A 27,149-nucleotide genomic window follows, 5' to 3' on the forward strand; every position below is an offset into this window, starting at 1 on the left:
TCCCATTAGCCCAGTACTCTGCATTCCTGTTACTCCTTCCAAAGTGAATCACCTCGCACTTTTCCGCATTAAACTCCATTTGCCATCTCTCAGCCCAGCTCTGCAGCCTATCTATGTCCCTCTGTACCCTACAACATCCCTCGGCACTATCCACAACTCCACCGACCTTAGTGTCATCTGCAAATTTACTAACCCACCCTTCTACACCCTCTTCCAGGTCATTTATAAAAATGACAAACAGCAGTGGCCCCAAAACAGACCCTTGCGGTACACCACTAGTAACTAAACTCCAGGATAAACATTTGCCATCAACCACCACCCTCTGTCTTCTTTCAGCTAGCCAATTTCTGATCCAAAGCTCTAAATCACCTTCAATCCCATACTTCCGTATTTTCTGCAATAGCCTACCATGGGGAACCTTATCAAATGCCTTACTGAAATCCATATACACCACATCCACTGCTTTACCCTCATCCACCTGTTTGGTCACCTTCTCGAAAAACTCAATAAGGTTTGTGAGGCACGACCTACCCGTCACAAAACCGTGCTGACTATCGCTAATGAACTTATTCTTTTCAAGATGATTATAAATCCTGTCTCTTATAACCTTTTCCAACATTTTCCCCACAACCGAAGTAAGGCTCACAGGTCTATAATTACCAGGGCTGTCTCTACTCCCCTTCTTGAACAAGGGGACAACATTTGCTATCCTCCAGTCTTCCGGCACTATTCCTGTCGACAATGACGACATAAAGATCAAGGACAAAGGCTCTGCAATCTCCTCCCTAGCTTCCCAGAGAATCCTAGGATAAATCCCATCTGGCCCAGGGGACTTATCGATTTTCACACTTTCCAAAATTGATAACACCTCCTCCTTGTGAACCTCAATCCCATCTAGCCTAGTAGCCTGAATCTCAGTATTCTCCTCGACAACATTTTCTTTCTCTACTGTAAATACTGACGCAAAATATTCATTTAACACTCCCCCTACCTCCTCTGATTCCACACACAACTTCCCACTACTATCCTTGATTGGCCCTAATCTAACTCTAGTCATTCTTTTATTCCTGATATACCTATAGAAAGCCTTAGGGTTTTCCCTGATCCTATCTGCCAATGACTTCTCGTGTCCTCTCCTTGCTCTTCTTAGCTCTCCCTTTAGATCCTTCCTGGCTAGCTTGTAACTCTCAAGCGCCCTAACTGAGCCTTCACGTCTCATCCTAACATAAGCCGCCTTCTTCCTCTTGACAAGCGCTTCAACTTCTTTAGTAAACCACGGCTCCCTCGCTCGACAACCTCCTCCCTGCCTGACAGGTACATACTTATCAAGGACACGCAGTAGCTGCTGTTTGAATAAGCTCCACATTTCGATTGTTCCCATCCCCTGCAGTTTCCTTCCCCATCCTACGCAGCCTAAATCTTGCCTAATCGCATCATAATTTCCTTTCCCCCAGCTATAATTCTTGCCCTGCAGTATATACCTGTCCCTGCCCATCGCTAAGGTAAACCTAACCGAATTGTGATCACTATCACCAAAGTGCTCACCTACATCTAAATCTAACACCTGGCCGGGTTCATTACCCAGTACCAAATCCAATGTGGCATCGCCCCTGGTTGGCCTGTCTACATACTGTGTCAGAAAACCCTCCTGCACACACTGGACAAAAACTGACCCATCTAAAGTACTCGAACGATAGTATTTCCAGTCGATATTTGGAAAGTTAAAGTCCCCCATAACAACTACCCTGTTACTCTCGCCCCTGTCGAGAATCATCTTCGCTATCCTTTCCTCTACATCTCTGGAACTATTTGGAGGTCTATAAAAGACTCCCAACAGGGTGACCTCACCTCTCCTGTTTCTAACCTCGGCCCATACTACCTCAGTAGACGAGTCCTCAAACGTCCTTTCTGTCTCTGTAATACTCTCTTTGATTAACAATGCCACCCCCCCCCCCTCTTTTACCATCTTCTCTGTTCTTACTGAAACATCTAAATCCCGGAACCTGCAACATCCATTCCTGCCCCTGCTCCACCCATGTCTCCGAAATGGCCACTACATCGAGATCCCAGGTACCAACCCATGCTGCAAGCTCACCCACCTTATTCCGGATGCTCCTGGCGTTGAAGTAGACACACTTTAAACCAGGTTCTTGCTTGCCAGTGCCCTCTTGCGTCCTTGTAACCTTATCCCTGACCTCACTACTCTCAACATCCTGTACACTGGAACTACAATTTAGGTTCCTGATTTTTGCTGTACATTAGCAAGGGCTCATATCTGTACTTCTCAGTTAACTAATGACCAAATAGTGAATATTGTCAGGAGGGTGGGGGGAAGCAGGGATGATCAGCATTGAATTGGCTCCATTTTGGGAGATTGGAACCTCCTGAGTCAAATTCCGTAATCTGATATTTGAACCAACAAGGGTATGTAGTAGTGATGATCCGTTGTGTCCCAGAAAGATTTTTTTTTGTTTGTTTGTGGGATGTGGGAGTCACCGACTAGGCCAGCATTTATTGCCCAACCCTAATTGCCCTTGAACTGAGTGGCTTGCTATGCCATTTCAGAGGGCATTGCAGAGTCACCCACATTGCTGTGGGTCTGGAGTTGCATGTAAACCAGTTCAAGTAAGGACAGCAAATTTCCTTCCCTAAAGGAAATGTGCCATAAATTAAAACTGAGCTATCCTCATTTTGATGCAAGTCAAAAGCAAATACAATGTGAAAATAATTTCTTAAATTACTGAGGTTTGCAAAAATCTTCAAAATATATGCAATATATTATTGCATTAAAAAAAAGGCAAAGACCTAATTCCAGACTTCTGAAAACTGTTGACTGAATTTACTTGTGGCGTACTTTGTATCAATAAAGGGCATTAGTCGACAATGGTTTCATGGTCACCATTAGACCAGCTTTTAATTCCAGATTTATTGAATTCAAATTTCAACATCTGCTGTGGTGGGATTCGAGCCCATGTCCCCAGGGCATTAGCCTGGGCTTTGGATTACTAGTCTAGTGACATTACCACTGCCTCTCCCTTCTATGCCTGAGCCTCAACTATTCACTATATTAATGACTTGGATAACACTATTGAGGGACATTCATCAAAGTTTTACGATATCACAAAGATTGGTGGTATAGTAAAGTGGAGCTTTAAATTGCCAAGAGACACTGATAGATTAAATGAATGGGCAAAACTGTGGCAGATGGATTTTGACACAGGTGAGTATCAGATAATCCATTTTGGGCCATAAAAGAATAAATTCAAGTATTTTTTAAATGTTGAAAAGCTAGGAACAGTGGAGGCCCAAAGAGATTTTAAAAGTCCATGTACACAGATCATCAAATGTCAGGTTAAAAAAAAAAGGTAATCAAAAAGACTATTGGAATCTAAATCTTTATCTTTAAATCTAAAGGCCTAGAATATAAAGGGAATTTTTTTTATAGCTATACAAAACCCTGGTTAGATCACATTTGGGAGTCTTGTGTACAGTTCTGGGCATCACACCTTAGAAAGGATATATTGACTTTGGAAGGAGTTCAGGTTAGATTAACCAGAATGTTACCAGGGCTCCAAGGGTTAAATTATCAAGAGCAATTACATAAATTAGACCTGCATTCCCTGCAATGCAGAAGTTTAAGGGGTGATTTGATTGAGGAATTTAGGATTTTGAAAGGAAATAATAGGCTAGTTGAGAGGAATTTTACCATTGGAGGAGGAGTCTGAACAAAGGGACATAACTTTAAAATCAGAGCCAGGCCATTCAGGAGAGAAGTTAGAAAACACTTCATTTGAAGGATGGAGGAAGTGTGGAACTCCCTCCCACAAAAAGCAGTAGAGGCCAGCTCAATTAATAATTTTAAATTTGAGATTGATAAATGTTTGCTAGCTAATGGTATAGGGGATAAGGAGCCAAGGCAGGAAGATGGAGTTAGGATACAGATTAGCCAGGCGCAACAGGCTTGAGGAGCTGAATAGCCTACTCCTGTTCATGTGTTTAATAATGAATAATGACAAGATAGATCCATCACAGGGTCTAGGATTCTTACAACTTTGGTCCAGATAACCTTGCAAACCAGCTAGTAGAGTGATTGTCGAAGGACGTTTACTAGTGTTGTATGACAATAAGCTCTGTGCTTTTAGCTGGTTAAACTTCATAGTACTCTTGTGGCCATTTGGAGGCACCTAAGGTAACCTCCAACAGTCAGCCCAGGTTTTCTGGTCTCATTTGGTTGTGTTCTTATTGTGAGGAAGTGTTTATAGCATATCAGACAAAAGATATTCTACTTATGGTAATTTCTCAATAATTTGATTTCGAGAATTAATGATGGCTTTAGGCTTCTGTGACATCCTGCTGACCACAAAAAAAAGCAAATTTTCATATCTAAATGTGATAAGATGATTTATAATTGGGATGAAGTCAGTACTTCCAATTCAAGTCCAAGGAAGTAGTCCCAATTTCTTTAACTGCATTAGAGACATATTATTACATGTAAAAACTAAAATATTCTGAATTTAAAGTAAAAACAGAATGTGCTGGAAATGCTGACCAGGTCAAGCAGCATCTGCAGAGAGAGAAAGAGATTATGGGCTGGATTTTACCAGCCCCCCCCCAGCGGTGGGGGTGGGGTGCGGGAAAATACTTCCGGCAGAGGTCCGCCACGACCCTCTGCGCTGGGAAGGCCCCCATCCCATTGTACCTATGGTGGCGAGGCCTCGGGGGGGCACCCCCCCCCCCCACCCCGGCCACTCGGCGGCAGAGCCTCAATTTAAATATTGAAATAAATTATAATGACTGCATAAGCACCTACCTTGTTCTGATGGCCGTACCACACCAAATTTCCAGCCGTTCGGAGATTCAAGGCGTAACACTGGTGGGGGGGGGAGGGAGAAAGAGTGAAATTTTCAGGGCGGGGGAGCGATGGGGGAAGCAGGGAAAACTGTTTCTATTGGCTGAGGGGATGGTGGGAAGGAGTTTGAAGGGCAAAGGTAATGAAGTTTGGGGGAGGTGAAGTTTGAGATGGGAAAAACTTTTTTTTAGTGGAGAAATGGCAAGAAGTGTATGGTCATGGGGGGGGGGGGTGGTGGTAGGGGGTGGTGGGAGAACACCTTCGATCTTATATTAAATTTATAAATTTCCATGTCACATCCATTTCACTTTAGAAGTAAAGATACCAGTAAGGGCTTGAAGCCCTTTAAAAGCTGTGCCTGCGCAGTGGCGCAGGACGCCGTTGCCGGGGATGAAGTGCCTGCCCCCTCTACGTCATCGAGGGCAGGTGGTCTGCTCCCCTCCTCGTTAACGAGCCGCCACGCACGTCTCACACATGCGCTGATCACTTTTTGTAGCTCGTCGCCAAGAACAGCAGTGAGCTAATAAAATTCAGCCCTGTGTTTCAGATCGATGATCTTTCATCAGGTCTTTTGATCTGAAACCTTACTTGTGTTTCTTTTTTCAGATGCTGCCTGGCCTAATGTGTATTTCCAGCACATTCTGCTCTTATTTCAGGTTTCCAGCACCCGCAGTATTTTGCTTTTGTATTCTGATTTTAGTTTTGGGAATTTAATATTTTTGAAAAGATTCTTTTAATAACAAATGCCTTTTTCCTTTCACTTCTTTTGTGGCCCCGTCTTCTTCCAATCTGACAAAATTGGGAATTGCCATTGGGCTTCTGAATTCCTATTTGGTTTCTTGTTCATCTTCTGACCATTTCTGGCTATCGTAAGGTAAGGAGACATATTTTATTCACCAAAATTAATAGCTTCTAAACACACAGATTCATGTTTACCAGTAACCTTATTAGATGACACTGATAATTCTTCAACTTTTGATTTGAGTATTCTGTTATCGACCGAGTCTGAGTTAAGTTGTGTGTCTGCTCCCATGGCAGCCTGTGACTCTATTAATAATGAAAGTGCAAATGAGGGGGAGGAAACCTCAGCACAATGCATTTCATTGTTGGAAATGATCAAAGAAACCCCAAATGTGATGCAGACAAATATGAAGACATTAAATGGCCTGTTGGATGACCAGCCTACAGTAAGTTCACAAAGAGATATAAATCTTGCAGATCTGATTAAAGCCAGTGAAAATAGTGACCACCAAGTTTATAATCCAACTTTACTACCTTTTGGTGATTTATCAGATTTGCCTCCAGTTATGGATTTTGAACAGGCTGCAGGAGACATATCAAAGTTGTCGTCTTTGACACCAAATAAAACTGAAAGAATCTTGCAACCGTCCCCTATTTCCCTCTCAAAACTGCCTTTTACAACATTAGACACCAATCACAGTCAATCCAGCTCTTTACCTCTGCCATCACAAAACTCTGAGTACCTAGCATCGTCGCTTGGGGCATTGAATCTGGCTGATCATTTGAACCAACACCAGCAGAAAAGTAATGGACTCAATGATACTCTGGTTACAGTTGCCCAAAGCAGTCCAATAGACATAGTAAGAGAGAAAAATAGTTTGTCCTTTTTTCAGTATGGAAGTCCATCTCTAACTGATCTTATCGAGGAACATAAAAATAGTTCAAGCAGCTCCGAGTCTCTCTCAGTTCCTCTTGGGGTCCAGTCAGTAGCTTCACACAATGTAATATTGCCATTAGCATCTTTATCATTGGCACATTTAGCCAGTGAATGCCAGACTAAAACAGCAGATACGTTTACAGGGCCATTATCCTCATTATTAACAGCCAAACCAATGAACATTTCTGAACTGGGAAATATGTCACTGTTTGATTTAATCACAGAAAATATTCAACAAATGCCAGAAAATTCAAAAGCAAAGGATGCTCATTTTGTCACGTGTGAAATTCAGCATTCTTCAGGAAAAACCATAGGGCAGCAGTCTACTGATCCAAATGTGCTGGCAAAAAAAAAGACCTCACAACCACAGAATGATCCTGCAAGTACATTTGTTAAAAAATCTGTTCTTCAAAATACAAAACCAGTGAATTACAAAGCATTTAATGGGAAAGCAAGTATTCGTAATCATAAGCTTTCAAAGCGAACAAGGACCACATCTTGGACAAAACATTGTTGCACTGAACCATCTTGGTTTGCTCTTGCCATGTGTTTTCAGAACCCTATAAAGAAAAAGACATTGCTTAATATTCACAAAACATTTTTATATAGCAGACAAGTTCCAGAAACAATGGGTGATGATCAGGGCCCTTTGTTTGAAATAAAGCCATTTGACTTCAGTACACCTTCTCCTGATGATATAATAAAGGCCAGTCAGAAGAAAGCTTTTTATTAGAGAATAGGATTAATATAATGCTGCCTCACTTTGCATTTACACTGGAGGAAGAAGTTTTTTGTGGTTAGCAATACCTTGGACTGGAGCATCATCTGAACCTTTAGGGAAATTGTTGAATTAATTCACAAGTACAGGCATTATTTCAGGCTGTTGCAAATTAAAGTAGTATCTCTTTTGTAGAAGATTGAAGGCTATTGGCAAACCTTCCACACACAAATTAATTCAGTCACTGCCACTATCCATTGTGGCATAATGCTGAAGTTTACCTTTACCTTTAGCAAAATAGATTTAAATGTAAATCTTCATTCTTCAGATGCTGTAATAAGATTACATTTCTCTGGACCAATCTTTATGAAGCTTTTAGATTTTTATTTTTAATTTTTCTATTATTCCAAGACGGGTTTTACTGAAGTACAGCTTCAGTGTATTTGTAATCTTTGTACAATTCTAATAGCAAAAAACCAGCTTTCCAATTTTCAAGAATTTTTTCAGTTATTATCGCCAAAACTGGAGATAGACTTTAAAAAAAAAAGTTCTTTGTAGTTGTTCCTTGTGTCAAGTAAAGAACATAACTGCAGAAGATTATAATTCAACACTTTTAAGAACCGTTTAAAGAAAAAAAACAGCCTAAAAGGGTGCAGCTTATGGTTTTTTTGGTGGTAGTGGTGATGGGAGAAAACTGGTTGCCTTTTCAGTACTTATCTGCCAGTTTTTCAAATTGCTTCATATCTGAGCTCATTCTTTATATCACAGTTGATGATGGTGCAGAATAGTATTTTCACTGAGTGTTGTATGTGAGTCTAGAATAGTTATTTTTAAGATCACTTAAATTTATATTAATTACTGTGCAAAACTTCAATTCTAAAATAACAATGTCATGCATCTTGTGCTGGGCAATTCATCAGAGAGAGAGAGAGGTGCTATAGGTTGTGTTACAAATGTGCATTTTTCCATTGTTGTGCCATATGGATCTGTTATGAAGATTTGTCATAGCTGATGCTATTAAATGAGTATAATATAATAGGGGTGAAATTGATCTATGCCAGCAGTGTGAAACAGGCTGGTAGTGAATCGGCAGCTGATTTTTCTCTGTGCAGTTTTTATTTTCCATTGGTTTAGAAAATATTGCCAAGATCTTTAATTTCAAATGAAGGAAAAGCAGCAGTGAGACTAGGAAACATGTCTCCAAAAAGAGTTTGAACTAACATTCTGTGAATTTCAGTGGAAGTAGGATTGGGTGCAGTGAAAAATCGGCGGCTGATTCACCATTTGCCTGTTTCATGCTACTGGCGTAGACCAGTTTCACCTCCAGTGAGTGTGACTGATCCTCTTGTTGACTATTGTGGTCAACCTTTGTTTCTCTTCTCTGGTGAATTGGCAAAAAATGTTGAAACTACTGATGAAGTAGGTTGAGCTCTTAAGTTCCATGAGCTCCTTCCACTCATGCTGCACTTACTGCCCCTACTTTTTGCACCATAAATGAATCTCATTCTGCAACTTACATATTGACAGTTTAAAATAGTTTTTTTTAAAAGTCTGATTGTAAATAGATCAAGATTGGATAGCTGTGTATTCATATTTGCTGTTGTAAGTTACATGGTATGCCCAATACATTGGCAACTTCATGAGCTGAAAGTTATAGAGTAAAGATAGCCTTGAAATACAAAATCTGTTGCAAGGCTTTAACTTACTGTGTTTGTATTACCGTTATTGACGCTAGCATGTTTTATGGTTGATACTTAATGTTAGATATTTTTTAAAAAAGTAAAAGACTTTGTCAAAAATTGGAAAATTATATGATTTGATCTAAGTGTTCATAAACAATATTTTAAAATGTGTATACATTTCAAATGAGTTAATTTACTTGCAAGTATATATATATTTTTATATAAAGTTAAATCAGTGAATTTAGATTTTACGATTTTATTTGCCTTTTGTCATTTTGAAGTTGTAATGCAATTGCAATCAGTCTTATGGATTCTGGACTGCATGAATAAATTCAGTTTAAAAAAAAAAAGTTGTGGCCCAGATTTTGCATTGAGAATATCAGTGAGGCTAACACTATTGCAATAGAATAAATTGGACAGCAGCTTCAAGAGTACATACATGTGCAGTTAAATGTAGAATTTCAGAAGCTGTAATCTGAGTTACTCTGCTACTCCACATGCTGCGCTGTAACAGTACCTCGCTGACAGTCTCTGCATTGAAATCAATGTAAGGGCGTGAAGCGTGATACCTAATCATTCTTTACACACTAAATAAGGCAGAAAAAGTTAAGATTGGTGCATTCGGTGTAAATAAATTTTTAAAGGCATGATCTGTCATAATTACTGCCAAACCAGGTGAGATGACAGTGACTGCCCTTGACATCAAGGCAGCATTTGACCGAGTATGGCATCAAGGAGCCCTAGCAAAACTGGAGTCAGTGAGAATCGGGGAAAACTCTCCGCTGGTTGGAGTCATACCTTACGCAAAGGAAGATAGTTGTGGTTATTGGAGGTCAATCATCTCAGCTCTAGGACATCACTGCAGGAGTTCCTCAGGGTAGTGTCCTAGGCCCACCCATCTTCAGCTGCTTCATCAACGACCTTCCCTCCATCATAAGATCAGAAGTGGGGATGTTCGCTGATGATTGCACAATGTTCAGCACCATTCGCAACTCCTCAGATACTGAAGCAATCTGTGTAGAAATGCAGCAAGACCTGGACAATATCCAGGCTTGGGCTGATAAGTGGTGAGTAACATTTGCGCCACACATGTGCCAGGCAATGACCATCTCCAACAAGAGAAAATCTAACCATCTCCCCTTGACATTCAATGGCATTACCATCGCTGAATCTCCCACTGTCAACATCCTGGGGGTTACCAATGACCATAAACTGAACTGGAGTAGCCATATAAATACCATGGCTACAAGAGCAGGTCAGAGGCTGGGAATCCTACAGTGCGTAACTCACCACCTGACTCCTCAAAGCCTATCTGCTATCTACAAGGCACAAGTCAGGAGTGTGATGGAATACTCTCCACTTACCTGGATGGGTGCAGCTCCAACAACACTCAAGAAGCTCAACACCATCCAGGACAAAGCAGCCCACATGATTGGCATCCCATCCACCACCTTCAACATTCACTCCCTCCACCACCAACGCACAGTGGCAGCAGTGTGTACCATCTACAAGATGCACTGCAGCAATGCACCAGGACTCCTTGGACAGCATCTTCCAAACCCGTGACCTCTACCATCTAGAAGGACGAGAGCAGCAGATGTATAGGAACGCTACCATCTACAAGGTCCCCTCCAAGCCACACACCATCCTGACTTGGAACTATATCGCCGTTCCTTTGCTGTCGCTGGGTCAAAATCCTGGAACACTCTTCCAAACAGCACTGTGGGTGTACCATCGCACATGGACTGCAACGGTTCAAGAAGACTGCTCACCACCACCTTCTCGAGGGTAATTAGGGATGGGAAATAAATGCTGTCCTAGCCTGTGACGCCCACATCTCATGAATAAATTTTAAAAAACAGTTTCACTGCCCCTGAAAATTTAATTTTACAAGTGTGGTGTCTTAGTCCTACTGCTCCGCCTTTTCCCTGTAGCCCTGCTAATTTTTTTTTTCAATCATCCAATACCCCTTTCAAAGCCACAATTGAATCTGCCTCCACCACACTTTCAAGCAGTGCATTCCAGATCCTAACCACTCATTCTGTAAAAAATAGTTTTTCCCTCATGTTGCTTTTGGCAATCACCTTAAATTGGTGTCCTCTGCTTCTTGACCCTTCCGCCAATGGGAACATTTTTTCCCTATCTACTCAGTCCTGACCCCTCGTAATTTTGAGCACTTCAATTAAATCTCCTCTCAGCTTTCTCCTTAGAGAACAGAACAGCCATAGCTTTTCTAATCTTATCCTCGTAACTGAAGCCCCTCATCCATGGAACCATTCCAGTAAATATTTTCTACACCCTCTCTAATGCCGTCACATCCTTTCTAATTGTGATGCCCAGAATAGGACACAGTACTCCAGTTGAGGCCGAACCAATGTTTTAAAAAGGTTCACCATGACCTCCTTGCTTTTGTACTCTATGCCCCGTTTATAAACCCCGAGAATCCCTTATGCCTCATTGACAGCTTTCTCAACTTGTCCTGCCACCTTCAATGACTTGTGGCACGTATACTCTCTGCACCTGCAACCTCTTTAGAATTGTTTCCTTTATTTTGTATTGCTACAGATCCCACATAAAGGGTGCTATGCTGGATCAGCTTCCAGATGACAGCAAGTCTATGCTCAAAAGCCCTTAGAATCTGTGGGCACCTGTCAGTGTAGTGAATGGTGAGTGCCATTCCTTTGCTGCTACCTGAAAATCTGGGCCTTTATTTTCCAGTTTTCAGTGCTTGAGTTACAAATGTTTCTTTACGTAGGAAATTACCTTTGAAATGAGACAAGTTGTATGACTTTATGCTGTGCTGATGAAGAAAGGAAGGAATAATTTATTTTTATATAGCACTCTTACATTCTCAGGACATTCCATAGTGCTTTATAGCCTATGTACACAGAATCAACCATTCAAGAAGAAGGTCCACCACCAGCTTCTTGAGGGCAACTAGGGATGAGCAATAAATGCTGGCCTTACCAGCGACGCCCACATCCCAAGAATAATTAAAAAAAAACAGAAATCCTGGAAATGCACTTCATTTGGAAAAAAAAAATCTTTGTATCAAAATATTAGTCTGTTTCAATTTTTAAGATGTTGGATTTCCTGTGTTTGAAATTTTGTTTTTTATTTCTCAGATGTTTCTAAAAAGATAAAGGGTCCTTTTTATTTCATTTGTCTCCTAGAATTTAAACGCAAGCTTCTGATCACATGTGGAATGAGAGTAAAAGTGAGAATCATGTGTAATCACAGGGCAATAGTCTGTTTTTATGCAAATCATTAGTTTCAACAACCTGTTATTTTCAAATTGAAAATGTAGCTTCAAATGTTACAATAATGGTGGTATTTCCAACCAAGCTCAGTGCTGAGAAGTTAAAAATAAGTAATTCTTACACAAAATGGATAGCTGTAAAATGACTCAAATATTAAATTTGTTAAATATTTAACAGACAGGTTATTGGTGAACTTGGAGACCAAGCAAAGTTGATGCTTTTGGAGTTGGGGAAACAATATTAAAATAATTTTTTACTAAATAAATGACTTGTTGCATTTTTCATGAAATTTGGGAATCCACTGGCAGTTTCAAGTACTTCTAGGTTAAGTGCAGAGAGGACAGAATCAATATAAAATTCATTCTAGACTGTCCAAATATTGCTGCAAAATTCAGTTGTTTAGCGCTTGTATTTTCAGCGGTATGGGTGTTGTTTTGGGTCCATGCTGGGCATGCACACTTTTGGTGCAGGTCATGGTGGGCACTGTTTTAGGTAGGTTGTTGGTGCAGTTGCTGGGAGAGTGCAGTGGAAGTATGCAGAGTAGGCAGATCCCAAAGTCAGTCAGCTTGTAACACTGATTTGACTATAGCGGTGCCATTTGTGACCTTAAAGTTCCAGCTAATGCCTTCTCTTAATCCTGCACGGTTGAATATGTGTTCAGCAGGAAAGACCTCCCCAGCAGTGCTATTTAAAAGGATCATCAGCCACTTTGTTTAGTTACAGTTTGATCTCTGCTGGCTGTTGCTGACTAGGTAGAAGTGCTTGGAGGTTTGTACTGCTGCTTAAAGTTGAAGAAGTCTAAGGGGAGTGGTGTGGCACATGGTGAAGGCCTTGGCTCTCACTGCAAGTGTTCTGCTCAAACAGTAACAAGAAACCCTCCCCCTTTAGAGTCTGCCTCAAACCTCTCCATTTTATTTTTCTTCTCTTTCCTGTCCCTATTTCATTTATCATGTGTGCATGCTAGCATGGGCACGTCGTATATGGGTAGGCGTTAACCGTATTAAAGTTTATGTTTAAGTTTTTAATAAATTTCACTTTTCTTTAAACCTAAAGAAAACCTGGTGTGCTCATTTCTTGCCTTATAATTGGAAAGCTGTGAATAAGGATTCACAAAGGGGGAGCTCAAAACATAGGATGTCAGAAAACCTCCTGCTTCCCTTCAGATAGTGTTCGATGATCTTTTATGTCCACTCAGGCAGGTAGATGGGGCTTTGGTTTATGATCTCTGATGAAAGATGGCAGATTTAGAAATGCAGTAACCTCTCAATTCTGCACTGAAGTCATAGAATTATAGAATGGTTACAGCACAGAAGGAAGCAATTGGGTCCTTCGTGTCTGTGCCGGCTCTCTGCAAGGGCAACTGAGCTGGTCCTACTCCTCTGCTCTTTCCCTACAACCCTGCAAATTTTTTCTCTTCAGATAATTATCCAATTCCCTTTTTGAAAGCCATGATTGAATCTGCTTCCACCACACTCTCAGCCAGTGCATTCCATGTCCTAACCACTTGCTGCATAAAAAGGTTTTTCCTCATACCGTCTTTGGTTTTCTTGCCAATCACCTTAAATTGGTGCCCTCTGTTTGTCGACCCTTCCACCAATGGGAACAGTTTCTCTCTCTCTCTGTCCACCTAGATTGTGTGCTGAAGGGGCATGGTGAGGCCTGAACCTACAAACATCTGACTCAGCTATCAACTGAGCCAAACTGATATCAATGAAGAGAAAATATCTAGTAATGTGGTTATAATACTGGACTAGCAACCCAGAGCTTGGGTTGTGAAATTGTGAAAAAATCTGGTAATTTGTGGAGTAGCACCAGAAAATTGACCATGAAAGATGCCATATTGTTGTAAGAATCCAGCTGGTTCATTATTGTCTTTGAGGGAAAGGAACCTGCCATCCCCAGAGTTGTAGTGGAATAGTCCCTGCAACTATAATGTTAGAATTACAAGCACATACAGAAAGAACGAAATACTGCAACTCTAATGTGTATTGTTCATCAGGCAAGATGTTAGGCAGGTTAGCTGTTAGCAAGCCTCAATTGCTGGCATTCAAATCCACCGCTATTGGAAGCTGATTGAGAATGATGTGATTATGATTGTTCTTATATTTGCTTTTTCCCCTGGTAGTCCTGATAGTGGAATATAATGTGAATAAGTGTGAAGTTATCCACTTTGATAGAAAAATCAGACAGACAGAGTATTTCTTAAATGGTGAGAGGTTGGGAAGTGTTGATGTCCAAAGGTACCTGGGTATCCTTGTTCATGAGTCACTAAAAGCTAGCAGCAGGTGCAGCAAGTAATTAGGAAGGCAAATGGTATGTTGGCCTTCATCGTAAGGGGATTTGAGTACAGGAGTAAAACTGTCTTGCTGCAATTGTACAGAGCCTTGATGAGACCGCACCTGGAGTATTGTGCACAGTTTTGATCTCCTTATCTAAGGAAGGATATGCTTGCAATAAAGGGAGTGCAATGGAGGTTCACCAGACTAATCCCTGGGATGGCAGTATTGTTTTATGAAGAGAGATTGAGGAAACTGGGCCTGCATTCTCTAGAGTTTCAAAGAAAGAAGTGATCTCATTGAAACTTACAAAATTCTTACAGGGCGTGACAGGGTGGATATAGATAGGATGTTTCCCCTGGCTGGTGAGTTTAGAACCAGGGGACATAATCTGAATAAGGGGTAGGCCATTTAAGACTGAGATGAGGAGGAATTTCTTCGCTCAGAGGGTGGCAAATCTTTGGAATTCTCTACCCCAGAGGGCTGTGGCAGCTCAATCATTGAGCATGTTCAAGACAGAAATCGATAGATTTCTAAATCCTAAAGACATCAAGGGATATGGGGATCATGCGAGAAAGTGGCGTTGAGGTAGATGTTCAGCCATTATCTCGTTGAATGGCCTGCTCCTGCTCCTATCTCTTGTGTCCCTCCATCCAGCTGAGATTAGGAACTCATTGTATTGGGAAGCATGGGAACAAACCTGTGGCCAACCCGCTCAGAGATAAAGAAAAAAAGTCTTGCATTTATACAATGCCTTTCACAGCCCCCAGACATCTTAAAGCGCTTTACAGCGAATGAAGTACTTTCTGAAGTGTAGTCACTGTTGTAATGCAGGGAACACAGCAGCCCGTATGTGCACAGCAAACTTCCAAAAGCATGATAATGACCAGAAAATCTGTTTTTTGTGGTTGATGAAGCATGCTTGTGCATTATGTTACATGGCTATCTGAATCATTCTTTATTTCTACGTGTTTTAAAAATATTGCTGTATTGTGTTAAAATTAGGCCATTTGCTGGTTTCATGTCATGTCTATGCGTGCTTTCTTTTAACGGTATTTGCATTGCTTTTTGAATGATTTACATAATCTTCCATTATAACATTTTTCTGGGGGATTTAAAAAAAATTTTTAGTTTTAATCTTGGAGACTAGGGCATGGAGCACTTTAATATTCTCTAATGGGAGTTTCAGATGGGACTGTCCACTAACTAAGACGACAGAGTGAGCCTTGTCTTCTGATATTTGAAATTTATGTAGTAACACCACGTTTTTGTTACTGTACAGTGACCAGTGCTTAATTGACTTATTTAAAGAATACCACCTAACAAGCAAGTTGGTTTGTGAACAGGATGGGCATATCATCGGGTACCTTTAGAGAGTGGAACATTTTTGCAGTTGTGGCTGAGGGACTAAGGGAAAGTTAACACACAACCTTATAATTGTATAATGTTCACTCGAGTAAAACTATTACAGTAATTTAGTGGCGTTCACTTTATATGGGTTTCTGATCTTTTGTTATGGTTTTAGTTTCTTATTGCTTGATATTTCTTTGGCTTTACTGTCACTGTCTAGACCTTTCGTGAGAAAACCAGAGTGTGCCTTTACCTGCCTTTTATCTGGGTAAATATAGAGACCCAGTGATTGAACAGAGAACTTAATCATTGCACTTCTGTTAACTGCAATGTATTGCATGTAGCCACCTGATATCCTTGTAGGTAAAAGAATATACTCAGAGGAGCTGTAAACCACCAGACAAATTTGTTGGATATCTGATATTAATATTAAGTGTTGCAATATTTAATGTCAACATGCATTGACAACTCCTGTCACATCTCTTCCTGACTTCTTTTCCTTGACTCCTCTCTGTAATGGCTTAAATGGCTCCCTCCTAATAGCCAAATCTTGCTCCTTCCACAGACACCCTGAAAAATTCAACCCCCTCTAGAGGCTTTCTATTACCTAGACTTATGTTGAGGTGGTAAGAATGGAACCTAATACAATTGTACTCACTGGGTGTTATTGAACGCAGCAATCCACTTACCCACAGATAGAAGTAAAACAGCCAGTACCCCCAACCTTGGGGTTTGCCAGCCACAGGCAGCACCCCAGCCCACAGCTTAGATAGTTTAGCAGACTTTCACTCAGTTTGGCACTGCTGAGGTAATTTCCCTGCTTTTCCGTCCCTCTGTCTTCCTATTTCTTTCCCCAAACCTTCCCATCTGTGCCCCTCCTCTTCACGCCCTCTGTCCCTGCCCCATTCTTCTTTTTGCTCCTCCTCTCCCTGTCCTCTCCTCTTTCCCTGTCTTCCCTCTTCTCTCATACTGCCCTCCTCCTTCCCCCGCCTTCTCCCTCTCCATTGTCACGTCTGTCACCATGGCTGCAATTATCTGCTATTCACTCTAACCCTCTTGTACTGAACACTGCATGTGGTCTTGCCTTCCCATAAGCAACATCACGGGATATTGTAGATTTACAGTAAATGCAGATTTCACTAATTTCCTTGCAATCAAAACAGCAAAGTTACTTCTTTACTAATTGTGTACATTAAGCCCTTGAAATATGGTCACCTGTGTCTTGTGTAGCTATGCAGTACCAAGGAGACCTCCGATAACTGCTATGTTCCTGCAATGTCATCCAAGATGGAGCTCCAAATTCTTTCCAAGAATTCACAGAACAAAGGACATTAAAACCATTTATATTGTGAGCCATTTGCAGGATTTAAAATGACAATCACAGAATTGTTACAGCGCCGAAGGAGGCCAGTTGGCCCATCGTGTCCGCACCGCCTCTCTGTAAGAGCAGCTCCCTCAGTTCCATTCCCCTGCCTTCTCCCCATAACCCTGCACATCCTTCTTTTTTATATAACTGTCTAATTCCCTTTTAAATGCTTCAATTGAACCTGCCTCCACCACGTTCTCAGGCAGCGCATTCCAGACTTTGACCACTTGCTACGTGAAAAAGTTTTTCATCATGTCATTTTTGCTTCTCTTACCAAATACTTTAAATCTGTGCCCTCTCATTCTAGATCCTTTCACGAGTGGGAATAGTTTCTCTCTATCTACTCTGTCCAGACCCCTCATGATTTTGAATACCTCTATCAAATCATCTCTCAGCCTTCTCTTCTCCAAGGAAAACAGTCCTAACTTCTCCAATCTATCTTCATAACTGAAATTCCTCATTCCTGGAACCATTCTCATGAATCTTTTCTGTACTCCAATGCCCTCACGTCTTTCCTAAAGTGAGGCGCCCAGAATTGGACATAATACTCCAGCTGAGGCCAAACTAGTGTCTTATACAAGTTCAACATAACTTCCTTGCTCTTGTACTCTATGCCCCTATTAATAAAGCCCAGGATACTGTATGCTTTATTAATCACTCTCTCAACCTGTCCTGCCACCTTCAATGACTTATGCACATATACACCTAGGTCCCTCTGTTCCTGCACCCCCTTTAGAATTGTACCCTTTATTCGATATTGTCTCTCCCATGTTCTTCCTACCAAAATGAATCACTTCATATTTCTCTGCATTGAACTTAATCTGCCACCTGTCTGCCCATTCCACCAACTTGTCCATGTCCTTTTGAAGTACTGCACTATCCTCCTCGCAGTTCACATCTGTCCACACTGACCTAACGTAGCGTACACAGCCCCTTTCGTTATGAATTGACTGGCTTGATCCATTCATCTGTTCCAAATATTTTGAATTAACTGTGAAATATATCCCCATTTGAGGACAAATTGCATCTTATGGTTACAAAAGCATTCCTGTTGGTGCCAGTTGATCAATAACAAGCAAGTAAGCATCAACAAATTCGTGCCTTTGGAATACCATACTATAAAGTATATTCTCTGGAGCTTGATGAATCAGCTGGTACTCTGCAATTTTAACCCTGTGTATGTTGCAACCAGCAAGGAAATAATCGACCAAATGACCCATAATAATCGTTTGGTAGTACAGAACTTGAGTATTGCTGAGAATAGAGACATGTTGTCGAAGCTTTTCATCTTGCACTCATCAGGACAATCTGCAAGAACACCAGTGTAAGGGACAACAACAACTTTATACTGCATGAGAAGAGAGTGCTGATCGGTTGGCAAATGAATTCTGATTGGTAGAGGCGTTGCCATGGAGAATGCACCAGTTAATGGTGATTGCCAAGCCTTGTTGAAATTTAAACCAGGCAGCTTGACTCTGATTGATCAAGTCATTGCCCTGTGGAATGAACTAGTGAATGGCTGTCACTTATTTTGTTTAGCTGAAACAGGTGCAATGTTTGTACATATTCTTTCTGTCTGCAAAGAACAGGGCCCTGTGTATTAATATATGTAGCTTCCAGTATGTGCAAATGTGCCACACTGAGCCCGATTGGCAGTATCCTGAAAAGTGCCCAGTCTACCTCAAATTGCCCTGGAAGGGTACTGTATCCCAAAAATTTGACGTGTGGTGTTCGCCATTAACAAAATGCAGCCATCAAGCCAAAAAGACATCCTGCCTATCACACAAATGAGTAATGTGATATATGAATTTCAATGCCAGTGTGATCCTAGGTATGTAGGCTGTACGTCCCAAAGACTAGCAGATCATATCAAACAACATGTCCCTTGTGCTGTTCGCAACAGGCAAGGTACAGACCATACCCAACCAGCCCGTGCTTGCAAAACTCAAAACACAGTATCCAACGTTAGATGTGATTCCGCAATTGGACAACATTTGCTAAATTATCCTCAGTATGCTAAGAATTATGCTGGCAACCAATTTAAGATTGTCCTAAATAAAAGCAAAATACTGCAGATGCTGGAAATCTGAAATAAAAACAAGAAATGCTGGAAATACTCGGCAGGTCTGGCAGCATCTGTGGAGAGAGAAGCAGAGTTAGCGTTTCAGGTCAGTGACCCTTCATCAGAAGTGGCAAATCTTAGAAAAGTAACAGGTTTTAAGTAAAGTGGGGGTGGGGCAAGAGATAACAAAAGAGGTGTTGATAGGACAAGGTCACAGAGAATAACTGACCAGAAGGTCATGGAGCAAAGGCAAACAATATGTTAATGGTGTGGTGAAAGACAAAGCATTAGGGTATTAATAGACAGAAAAATGAACAACCCTGGCCCTAAGCACAAACATGAAAAAATCAGTGGGTAGGAACAGTAGAAATAAAATAAAATAAACAAATGAAAAAGAAAAAGGGGAGCCCGTCATGCTCTGAAATTATTGAACTCAATGTTCAGTCCAGCAGGCTTTAGCGGACCTAATTGGTAAATGAGGTGCTGTTCCTCGAGCTTGCGTTTATGTTCGCTGGAACACTGCAGCAATCCCAGGACAGAGATGTGGGCATGAGAGCAGGGGGGTGTGTTGAAATGGCCAGCAACCGGAAGCTCGGGGTCATGCTTTTGGACTGAGCGGAGGTGTTCTGCAAAGCGGTCGCCCAATCTGCGTTGGGTCTCCCCAATGTAGAGGAGACCACATGGTGAGCAGAGAATACAGTATAATACATTGAAAGAAGTACAAGTAAGTTGCTGCATCACCTGAAAAGAGTGTTTGGGGCCTTGGATAGTGAGGAGAGAGGAGGTAAATGGGCAGGTATTACCCCTCCTACAATTGCAGGGGAAGGTACCATGGAAAGGGGGCGAGGTGGTGAGGGTAATGGAGGAGTGGGTCAGGGTGTCGCGGAGGGAACAATCCCTTTGGAATGCTGGCTGGAAGGGAGGAGAAGATGCCTTTGGTAGTGGCATCACGCTGGACATGGCGGAGGATGATCCTTTGGATGTGGAGGCTGGTGGGGTGGAAAGTGAGGACAAGGGGAACCCTGTCGCAGTTCTGGGAGTGGAAGTGGTGAGGGTAGAGGTGCAGGAAATGGGCTGGACAGATTGAGGGCCCTGTCAACCACAGTGGGGGGGAATCCTCAGTTGAGGAAAAAGGAAGACATATCAGAAGCACTGTCGTGGAAGGTTGTATCATCAGAGCAGATGTGTCAGAGATGGAGAAACTGGGAGAATGGAATAGAGCCCTTACAGGAGGCAGGGTTTGAAGAAGTGTAGTCGAGGTAGCTGTAGGAGTCGGTGGGCTTATAATGAATCTTAGTAGACAGCCTATCCCCAGCGATGGAGACAGAGAAGTCAGGGAAGGGAAGTTTTGGAGATGGACCATGTAAAGGTGAGAGAAGGGTGGAAATTAGAAGCAAAGTTGATAAAGTTTTCTAGTTCTGGGCGGGAGAAGGAAACAGCACCGATACAGTCATTAATGTACCAGAAAAAGAGTTGGGGGAGGGGGCCTGAGTATGACTGGAACAAGGAATGTTCGACATATACAAAAAGACAGGCATAATTAGGACCAATGCGGGTACCCATAGCAACATCTTTTACTTGAAGGAAGATTGTCAGTTGGGCTCGCAGCGTGGCACATTTGTGCGTACTGGAAGCTGCATACCACCAGGGCCCTGTTCTTTGCAGATAGAATATGTATAAACATTGTGCCTGTTTCAGCTGAACAAAATAAGTGACAGCCATTCACTGGTTCATTCCTTAGGCCACTACCTTGACCAATCAGAGTCAAGCTACCTGGTTAAATTTCAAACAAAGCTTGGCAGTTAACCGTCAGTCACTGCATTCTCCATGGCAACGCCTCTACCAATCAGAGTTCATTTGCCAACCAATCAGCATTTTCTTCTCATACAGTATAAAGTTGGTTTCCCTTACATTGGTATAATGCAGATTGTCCTGATGAGTGCAAGACGAAAAGCTTCGACAACAAGTCTCTATTTTCAGCAATAACTGACAGTAGACTTTTTAAAAAATGCTCTATTTTATCGCATAACTTATTTGGCTCCTTTGGAAAATGTTACTTACACGCAAGTCCTATGTCTAGCTTGTGAGGACTGGGCATGTTTTTGGCGTTAGCCTGTAATCTATAGTTACGTAGGAACAGGATTAGGTCATTCAGCCTCACAAACCTGTTCACCATTCAGTTAGATCATGGCTGATCATTGCCTCAACTCCACTTACCTTTGTACCTTAACCAACAAAATAGTTTATCTTTCCTGAGGATTGGACCCAAAATGGTATGCAGTACACCAGATGAGGTTTGACTATGTGCTGTGAAAACTTCCCTGATGGAAATATTGACTCTTGAGACATTCTAACCTTAAAACCTGTAATCCTCCTCCCCATCCCTTCCTATCTGTTTCTCATGGCTTTGTTTTCATTTGAAATTCAACTTGTAACTTTTTAAAAAATCAATCAAATTAAAATAAAAAGACTTTAACCGGACTTTTATGCCCCCCCACCCCACACACAAAGAGCGAGGAGGGGTGGGGGGAGACGTAAAATGGAGTTGGAGTCTCAGGGGCCCTTCCTGACCCCGTCTTGCTTCCACGGTGAAATACGGACCGCCCATTCCAGGCTAATCAAGGCCCTTAAGTGGCCAGTTAAGAGCCGCTTAAGGCCCTTTGCCCGCTGCCACAGGGATTTTACCCTTGGCTGGTCGGGCGGCTCAGGCCTGAGAAAAGCCACCTGACAAAAGCAGGCGACTTTCTGACGGCCTGGGGAGGGGGAAGGGGGACCCTCATGATCAGGCACCCTGTGCCCGATGCCCCAAACACACCCAGTCCCCCCATCCTCATGGTCCTTTTCCCCATCCCCAAGGCCCTCTCACCCCCCCACCCCCCCATCCGCATGGCCCTTCTCATCCCCACCCCTTTGGCCCTTTCTTGCCCCCCCCCCCACACCTTGGCCGTTCTCTCTCCCCCTCCCCCCTTTTCCGGCCCTTCTACCCCCTCCCCCTCCCTTGGTCCTTTCCCCAAACGCCCCCCACCTCTTTCCCCAAACGCCCCCCACCTCTTTCCCCAAACGCCCCCCCACCTCTTTCCCCAAACGCCCCCCACCTCTTTCCCCAAACGCCCCCCACCTCTTTCCCCAAACGCCCCCCACCTCTTTCCCCAAACGCCCCCCACCTCTTTCCCCAAACGCCCCCCACCTCTTTCCCCAAACGCCCCCCACCTCTTTCCCCAAACGCCCCCCACCTCTTTCCCCAAACGCCCCCCACCTCTTTCCCCAAACGCCCCCCACCTCTTTCCCCAAACGCCCCCCACCTCTTTCCCCAAACGCCCCCCACCTCTTTCCCCAAACGCCCCCCACCTCTTTCCCCAAACGCCCCCCACCTCTTTCCCCAAACGCCCCCCACCTCTTTCCCCAAACGCCCCCCACCTCTTTCCCCAAACGCCCCCCACCTCTTTCCCCAAACGCCCCCCACCTCTTTCCCCAAACGCCCCCCACCTCTTTCCCCAAACGCCCCCCACCTCTTTCCCCAAACGCCCCCCACCTCTTTCCCCAAACGCCCCCCACCTCTTTCCCCAAACGCCCCCCACCTCTTTCCCCAAACGCCCCCCACCTCTTTCCCCAAACGCCCCCCACCTCTTTCCCCAAACGCCCCCCACCTCTTTCCCCAAACGCCCCCCACCTCTTTCCCCAAACGCCCCCCACCTCTTTCCCCAAACGCCCCCCACCTCTTTCCCCAAACGCCCCCCACCTCTTTCCCCAAACGCCCCCCACCTCTTTCCCCAAACGCCCCCCACCTCTTTCCCCAAACGCCCCCCACCTCTTTCCCCAAACGCCCCCCACCTCTTTCCCCAAACGCCCCCCACCTCTTTCCCCAAACGCCCCCCACCTCTTTCCCCAAACGCCCCCCACCTCTTTCCCCAAACGCCCCCCACCTCTTTCCCCAAACGCCCCCCACCTCTTTCCCCAAACGCCCCCCACCTCTTTCCCCAAACGCCCCCCACCTCTTTCCCCAAACGCCCCCCACCTCTTTCCCCAAACGCCCCCCACCTCTTTCCCCAAACGCCCCCCACCTCTTTCCCCAAACGCCCCCCACCTCTTTCCCCAAACGCCCCCCACCTCTTTCCCCAAACGCCCCCCACCTCTTTCCCCAAACGCCCCCCACCTCTTTCCCCAAACGCCCCCCACCTCTTTCCCCAAACGCCCCCCACCTCTTTCCCCAAACGCCCCCCACCTCTTTCCCCAAACGCCCCCCACCTCTTTCCCCAAACGCCCCCCACCTCTTTCCCCAAACGCCCCCCACCTCTTTCCCCAAACGCCCCCCACCTCTTTCCCCAAACGCCCCCCACCTCTTTCCCCAAACGCCCCCCACCTCTTTCCCCAAACGCCCCCCACCTCTTTCCCCAAACGCCCCCCACCTCTTTCCCCAAACGCCCCCCACCTCTTTCCCCAAACGCCCCCCACCTCTTTCCCCAAACGCCCCCCACCTCTTTCCCCAAACGCCCCCCACCTCTTTCCCCAAACGCCCCCCACCTCTTTCCCCAAACGCCCCCCACCTCTTTCCCCAAACGCCCCCCACCTCTTTCCCCAAACGCCCCCCACCTCTTTCCCCAAACGCCCCCCACCTCTTTCCCCAAACGCCCCCCACCTCTTTCCCCAAACGCCCCCCACCTCTTTCCCCAAACGCCCCCCACCTCTTTCCCCAAACGCCCCCCACCTCTTTCCCCAAACGCCCCCCACCTCTTTCCCCAAACGCCCCCCACCTCTTTCCCCAAACGCCCCCCACCTCTTTCCCCAAACGCCCCCCACCTCTTTCCCCAAACGCCCCCCACCTCTTTCCCCAAACGCCCCCCACCTCTTTCCCCAAACGCCCCCCACCTCTTTCCCCCCACCTCTTTCCCCCCACCTCTTTCCCCCCACCTCTTTCCCCCCACCTCTTTCCCCCCACCTCTTTCCCCCCACCTCTTTCCCCCCACCTCTTTCCCCCCACCTCTTTCCCCCCACCTCTTTCCCCCCACCTCTTTCCCCCCACCTCTTTCCCCCCACCTCTTTCCCCCCACCTCTTTCCCCCCACCTCTTTCCCCCCACCTCTTTCCCCCCACCTCTTTCCCCCCACCTCTTTCCCCCCACCTCTTTCCCCCCACCTCTTTCCCCCACCTCTTTCCCCCCACCTCTTTCCCCCCACCTCTTTCCCCCCACCTCTTTCCCCCCACCTCTTTCCCCCCACCTCTTTCCCCCCACCTCTTTCCCCCCACCTCTTTCCCCCCACCTCTTTCCCCCCACCTCTTTCCCCCCACCTCTTTCCCCCCACCTCTTTCCCCCCACCTCTTTCCCCCCACCTCTTTCCCCCCACCTCTTTCCCCCCACCTCTTTCCCCCCACCTCTTTCCCCCCACCTCTTTCCCCCCACCTCTTTCCCCCCACCTCTTTCCCCCCACCTCTTTCCCCCCACCTCTTTCCCCCCACCTCTTTCCCCCCACCTCTTTCCCCCCCACCTCTTTCCCCCCCACCTCTTTCCCCCCCACCTCTTTCCCCCCCACCTCTTTCCCCCCACCTCTTTCCCCCCACCTCTTTCCCCCCACCTCTTTCCCCCCACCTCTTTCCCCCCACCTCTTTCCCCCCACCTCTTTCCCCCCCACCTCTTTCCCCCCCACCTCTTTCCCCCCCACCTCTTTCCCCCCACCTCTTTCCCCCCACCTCTTTCCCCCCACCTCTTTCCCCCCACCTCTTTCCCCCCACCTCTTTCCCCCCACCTCTTTCCCCCCACCTCTTTCCCCCCACCTCTTTCCCCCCACCTCTTTCCCCCCACCTCTTTCCCCCCACCTCTTTCCCCCCACCTCTTTCCCCCCACCTCTTTCCCCCCACCTCTTTCCCCCCACCTCTTTCCCCCCACCTCTTTCCCCCCACCTCTTTCCCCCCACCTCTTTCCCCCCACCTCTTTCCCCCCACCTCTTTCCCCCCACCTCTTTCCCCCCACCTCTTTCCCCCCACCTCTTTCCCCCCACCTCTTTCCCCCCACCTCTTTCCCCCCACCTCTTTCCCCCCACCTCTTTCCCCCCACCTCTTTCCCCCCACCTCTTTCCCCCCACCTCTTTCCCCCCACCTCTTTCCCCCCACCTCTTTCCCCCCACCTCTTTCCCCCCACCTCTTTCCCCCCACCTCTTTCCCCCCACCTCTTTCCCCCCACCTCTTTCCCCCCACCTCTTTCCCCCCACCTCTTTCCCCCCACCTCTTTCCCCCCACCTCTTTCCCCCCACCTCTTTCCCCCCACCTCTTTCCCCCCACCTCTTTCCCCCCACCTCTTTCCCCCCACCTCTTTCCCCCCACCTCTTTCCCCCCACCTCTTTCCCCCCACCTCTTTCCCCCCACCTCTTTCCCCCCACCTCTTTTCCCCCCACCTCTTTTCCCCCCACCTCTTTTCCCCCCACCTCTTTTCCCCCCACCTCTTTTCCCCCCACCTCTTTTCCCCCCACCTCTTTTCCCCCCACCTCTTTTCCCCCCACCTCTTTTCCCCCCACCTCTTTTCCCCCCACCTCTTTTCCCCCACCTCTTTTCCCCCACCTCTTTTCCCCCCACCTCTTTTCCCCCCACCTCTTTTCCCCCCACCTCTTTTCCCCCCACCTCTTTTCCCCCCACCTCTTTTCCCCCCACCTCTTTTCCCCCCACCTCTTTTCCCCCACCTCTTTTCCCCCCCAAACGTCCCCCACCTCTTTCCCCCACCTCTTTCCCCCCCAAACGTCCCCTACCTCTTTCCCCCCCAAACGTCCCCCACCTCTTTCCCCCCCAAACGTCCCCCACCTCTGTCCCCCCAAACATGAATTTCTTCAAGCTCCATTAAATTCTCCTCCTTCACTGATCATACCCAAGTGGTGAAAGCAGTTCTCAGTGTATTTCTGAGTCACAAGATCTCAACCATCAGCAAATTAATTGAGAGTTCAGTTTTGGCTTTATAAGTAGCTAGTATTTTTCTAGCCTGGGCTAGTTCGCTCAACTGCCCCATTGGGTGATGCTTAGAATTGGTATTTTTGGAAGATCGACAAGTTCTGCATTTGCTCGGCCAGAAATTACGTACTCTCAAAAATAGAGTCATAGTTATACAGCATAGAAACAGGCCCTTTGGCTCATCGTGTCTTTGCCGGCCATCAAGTACCTATCTATTCTAATCCCATTTTCCAGCACTTGGCCTGTATGCTGTGGCGTTTCAAGTGCTCATCTAAATATTTCTTGAATGTTGTGAGGGTTCCTGCCTCTACCACCCCTTCAGGCAGTGTATTCCAGATTCCAACCACCATTTTTCCTCAAATCCCCTCTAAACCTCCTGACCCTTAAATCTATGCCCCCTGATTATTGACACCTCCGCTAAGGGAAAAAGTTTCTTCCCATCTACCCTATCTTATGCCCCTCATAATTTTGTATACCTCCATCAGGTCCCCCACCTCAGCCTTTTCTGCTTGAAGGAAAACAACCCAAGCCTATCCAGTCTCTCTTCATAGCTGAAATGCGCCAGCCCAGGCAACATCCTGGTGAATCTCCTCTGCACCCTCTCCAGTGCAATCGCATCCTTCCTATAGTGTGGCAGCCAGAACTGTTCACAGTACTCCAGCTGTGACCTAACTAGCGTTTTATACAGCTCCATCATAACCTCCCTGCTCTTATATTCTATGCCTCAGCTAATAAAGGTAAGTTTCCCATATGCCTTTCTAACCATCTTATCGACCTGTGCTGCTGCCTTCAGTGATCTATGGACAAGTACACCAAAGTCCCTCTGACCCTCTGTACTTCCTCTGATCCTACCACCCATTGTATATTCCCTTGCCTTGTTAGTCCTCCCAGAATGCATCACCTCACACTTCTCAGGCTTAAATTTCATTTGCCACTGCTCTGCCCATCTTACCAGCCATCTATATTGTCCTGTAATGTA

General features: G+C 45.3%; 1 protein-coding gene across 3 annotated transcripts in view; it reads left to right on the forward strand.

Moving 5' to 3' along the window:
* The window catches only part of hbs1l (HBS1-like translational GTPase), a 204,926-nt gene that overhangs the window by 59,359 nt on the left and 118,418 nt on the right, over positions 1–27,149 (forward strand). Inside the window, exon 5 of one of the 3 annotated variants that reach the window (XM_068026242.1) lies at positions 5,729–9,147. The exons of the other annotated variants lie outside the window; for them this stretch is intronic. Within the exon in view, the coding sequence (XP_067882343.1) occupies positions 5,729–7,260 (1,532 nt within the window). The 3' untranslated portion in view covers positions 7,261–9,147. Of the gene's footprint in view, positions 1–5,728; positions 9,148–27,149 lie in introns of those variants that run through there. 3 annotated transcript variants of the gene reach the window in all.

Source organism: Heterodontus francisci, chromosome 3 (genome assembly GCF_036365525.1).
Source record: "Heterodontus francisci isolate sHetFra1 chromosome 3, sHetFra1.hap1, whole genome shotgun sequence".
Lineage (NCBI taxonomy): Eukaryota > Metazoa > Chordata > Chondrichthyes > Heterodontiformes > Heterodontidae > Heterodontus > Heterodontus francisci.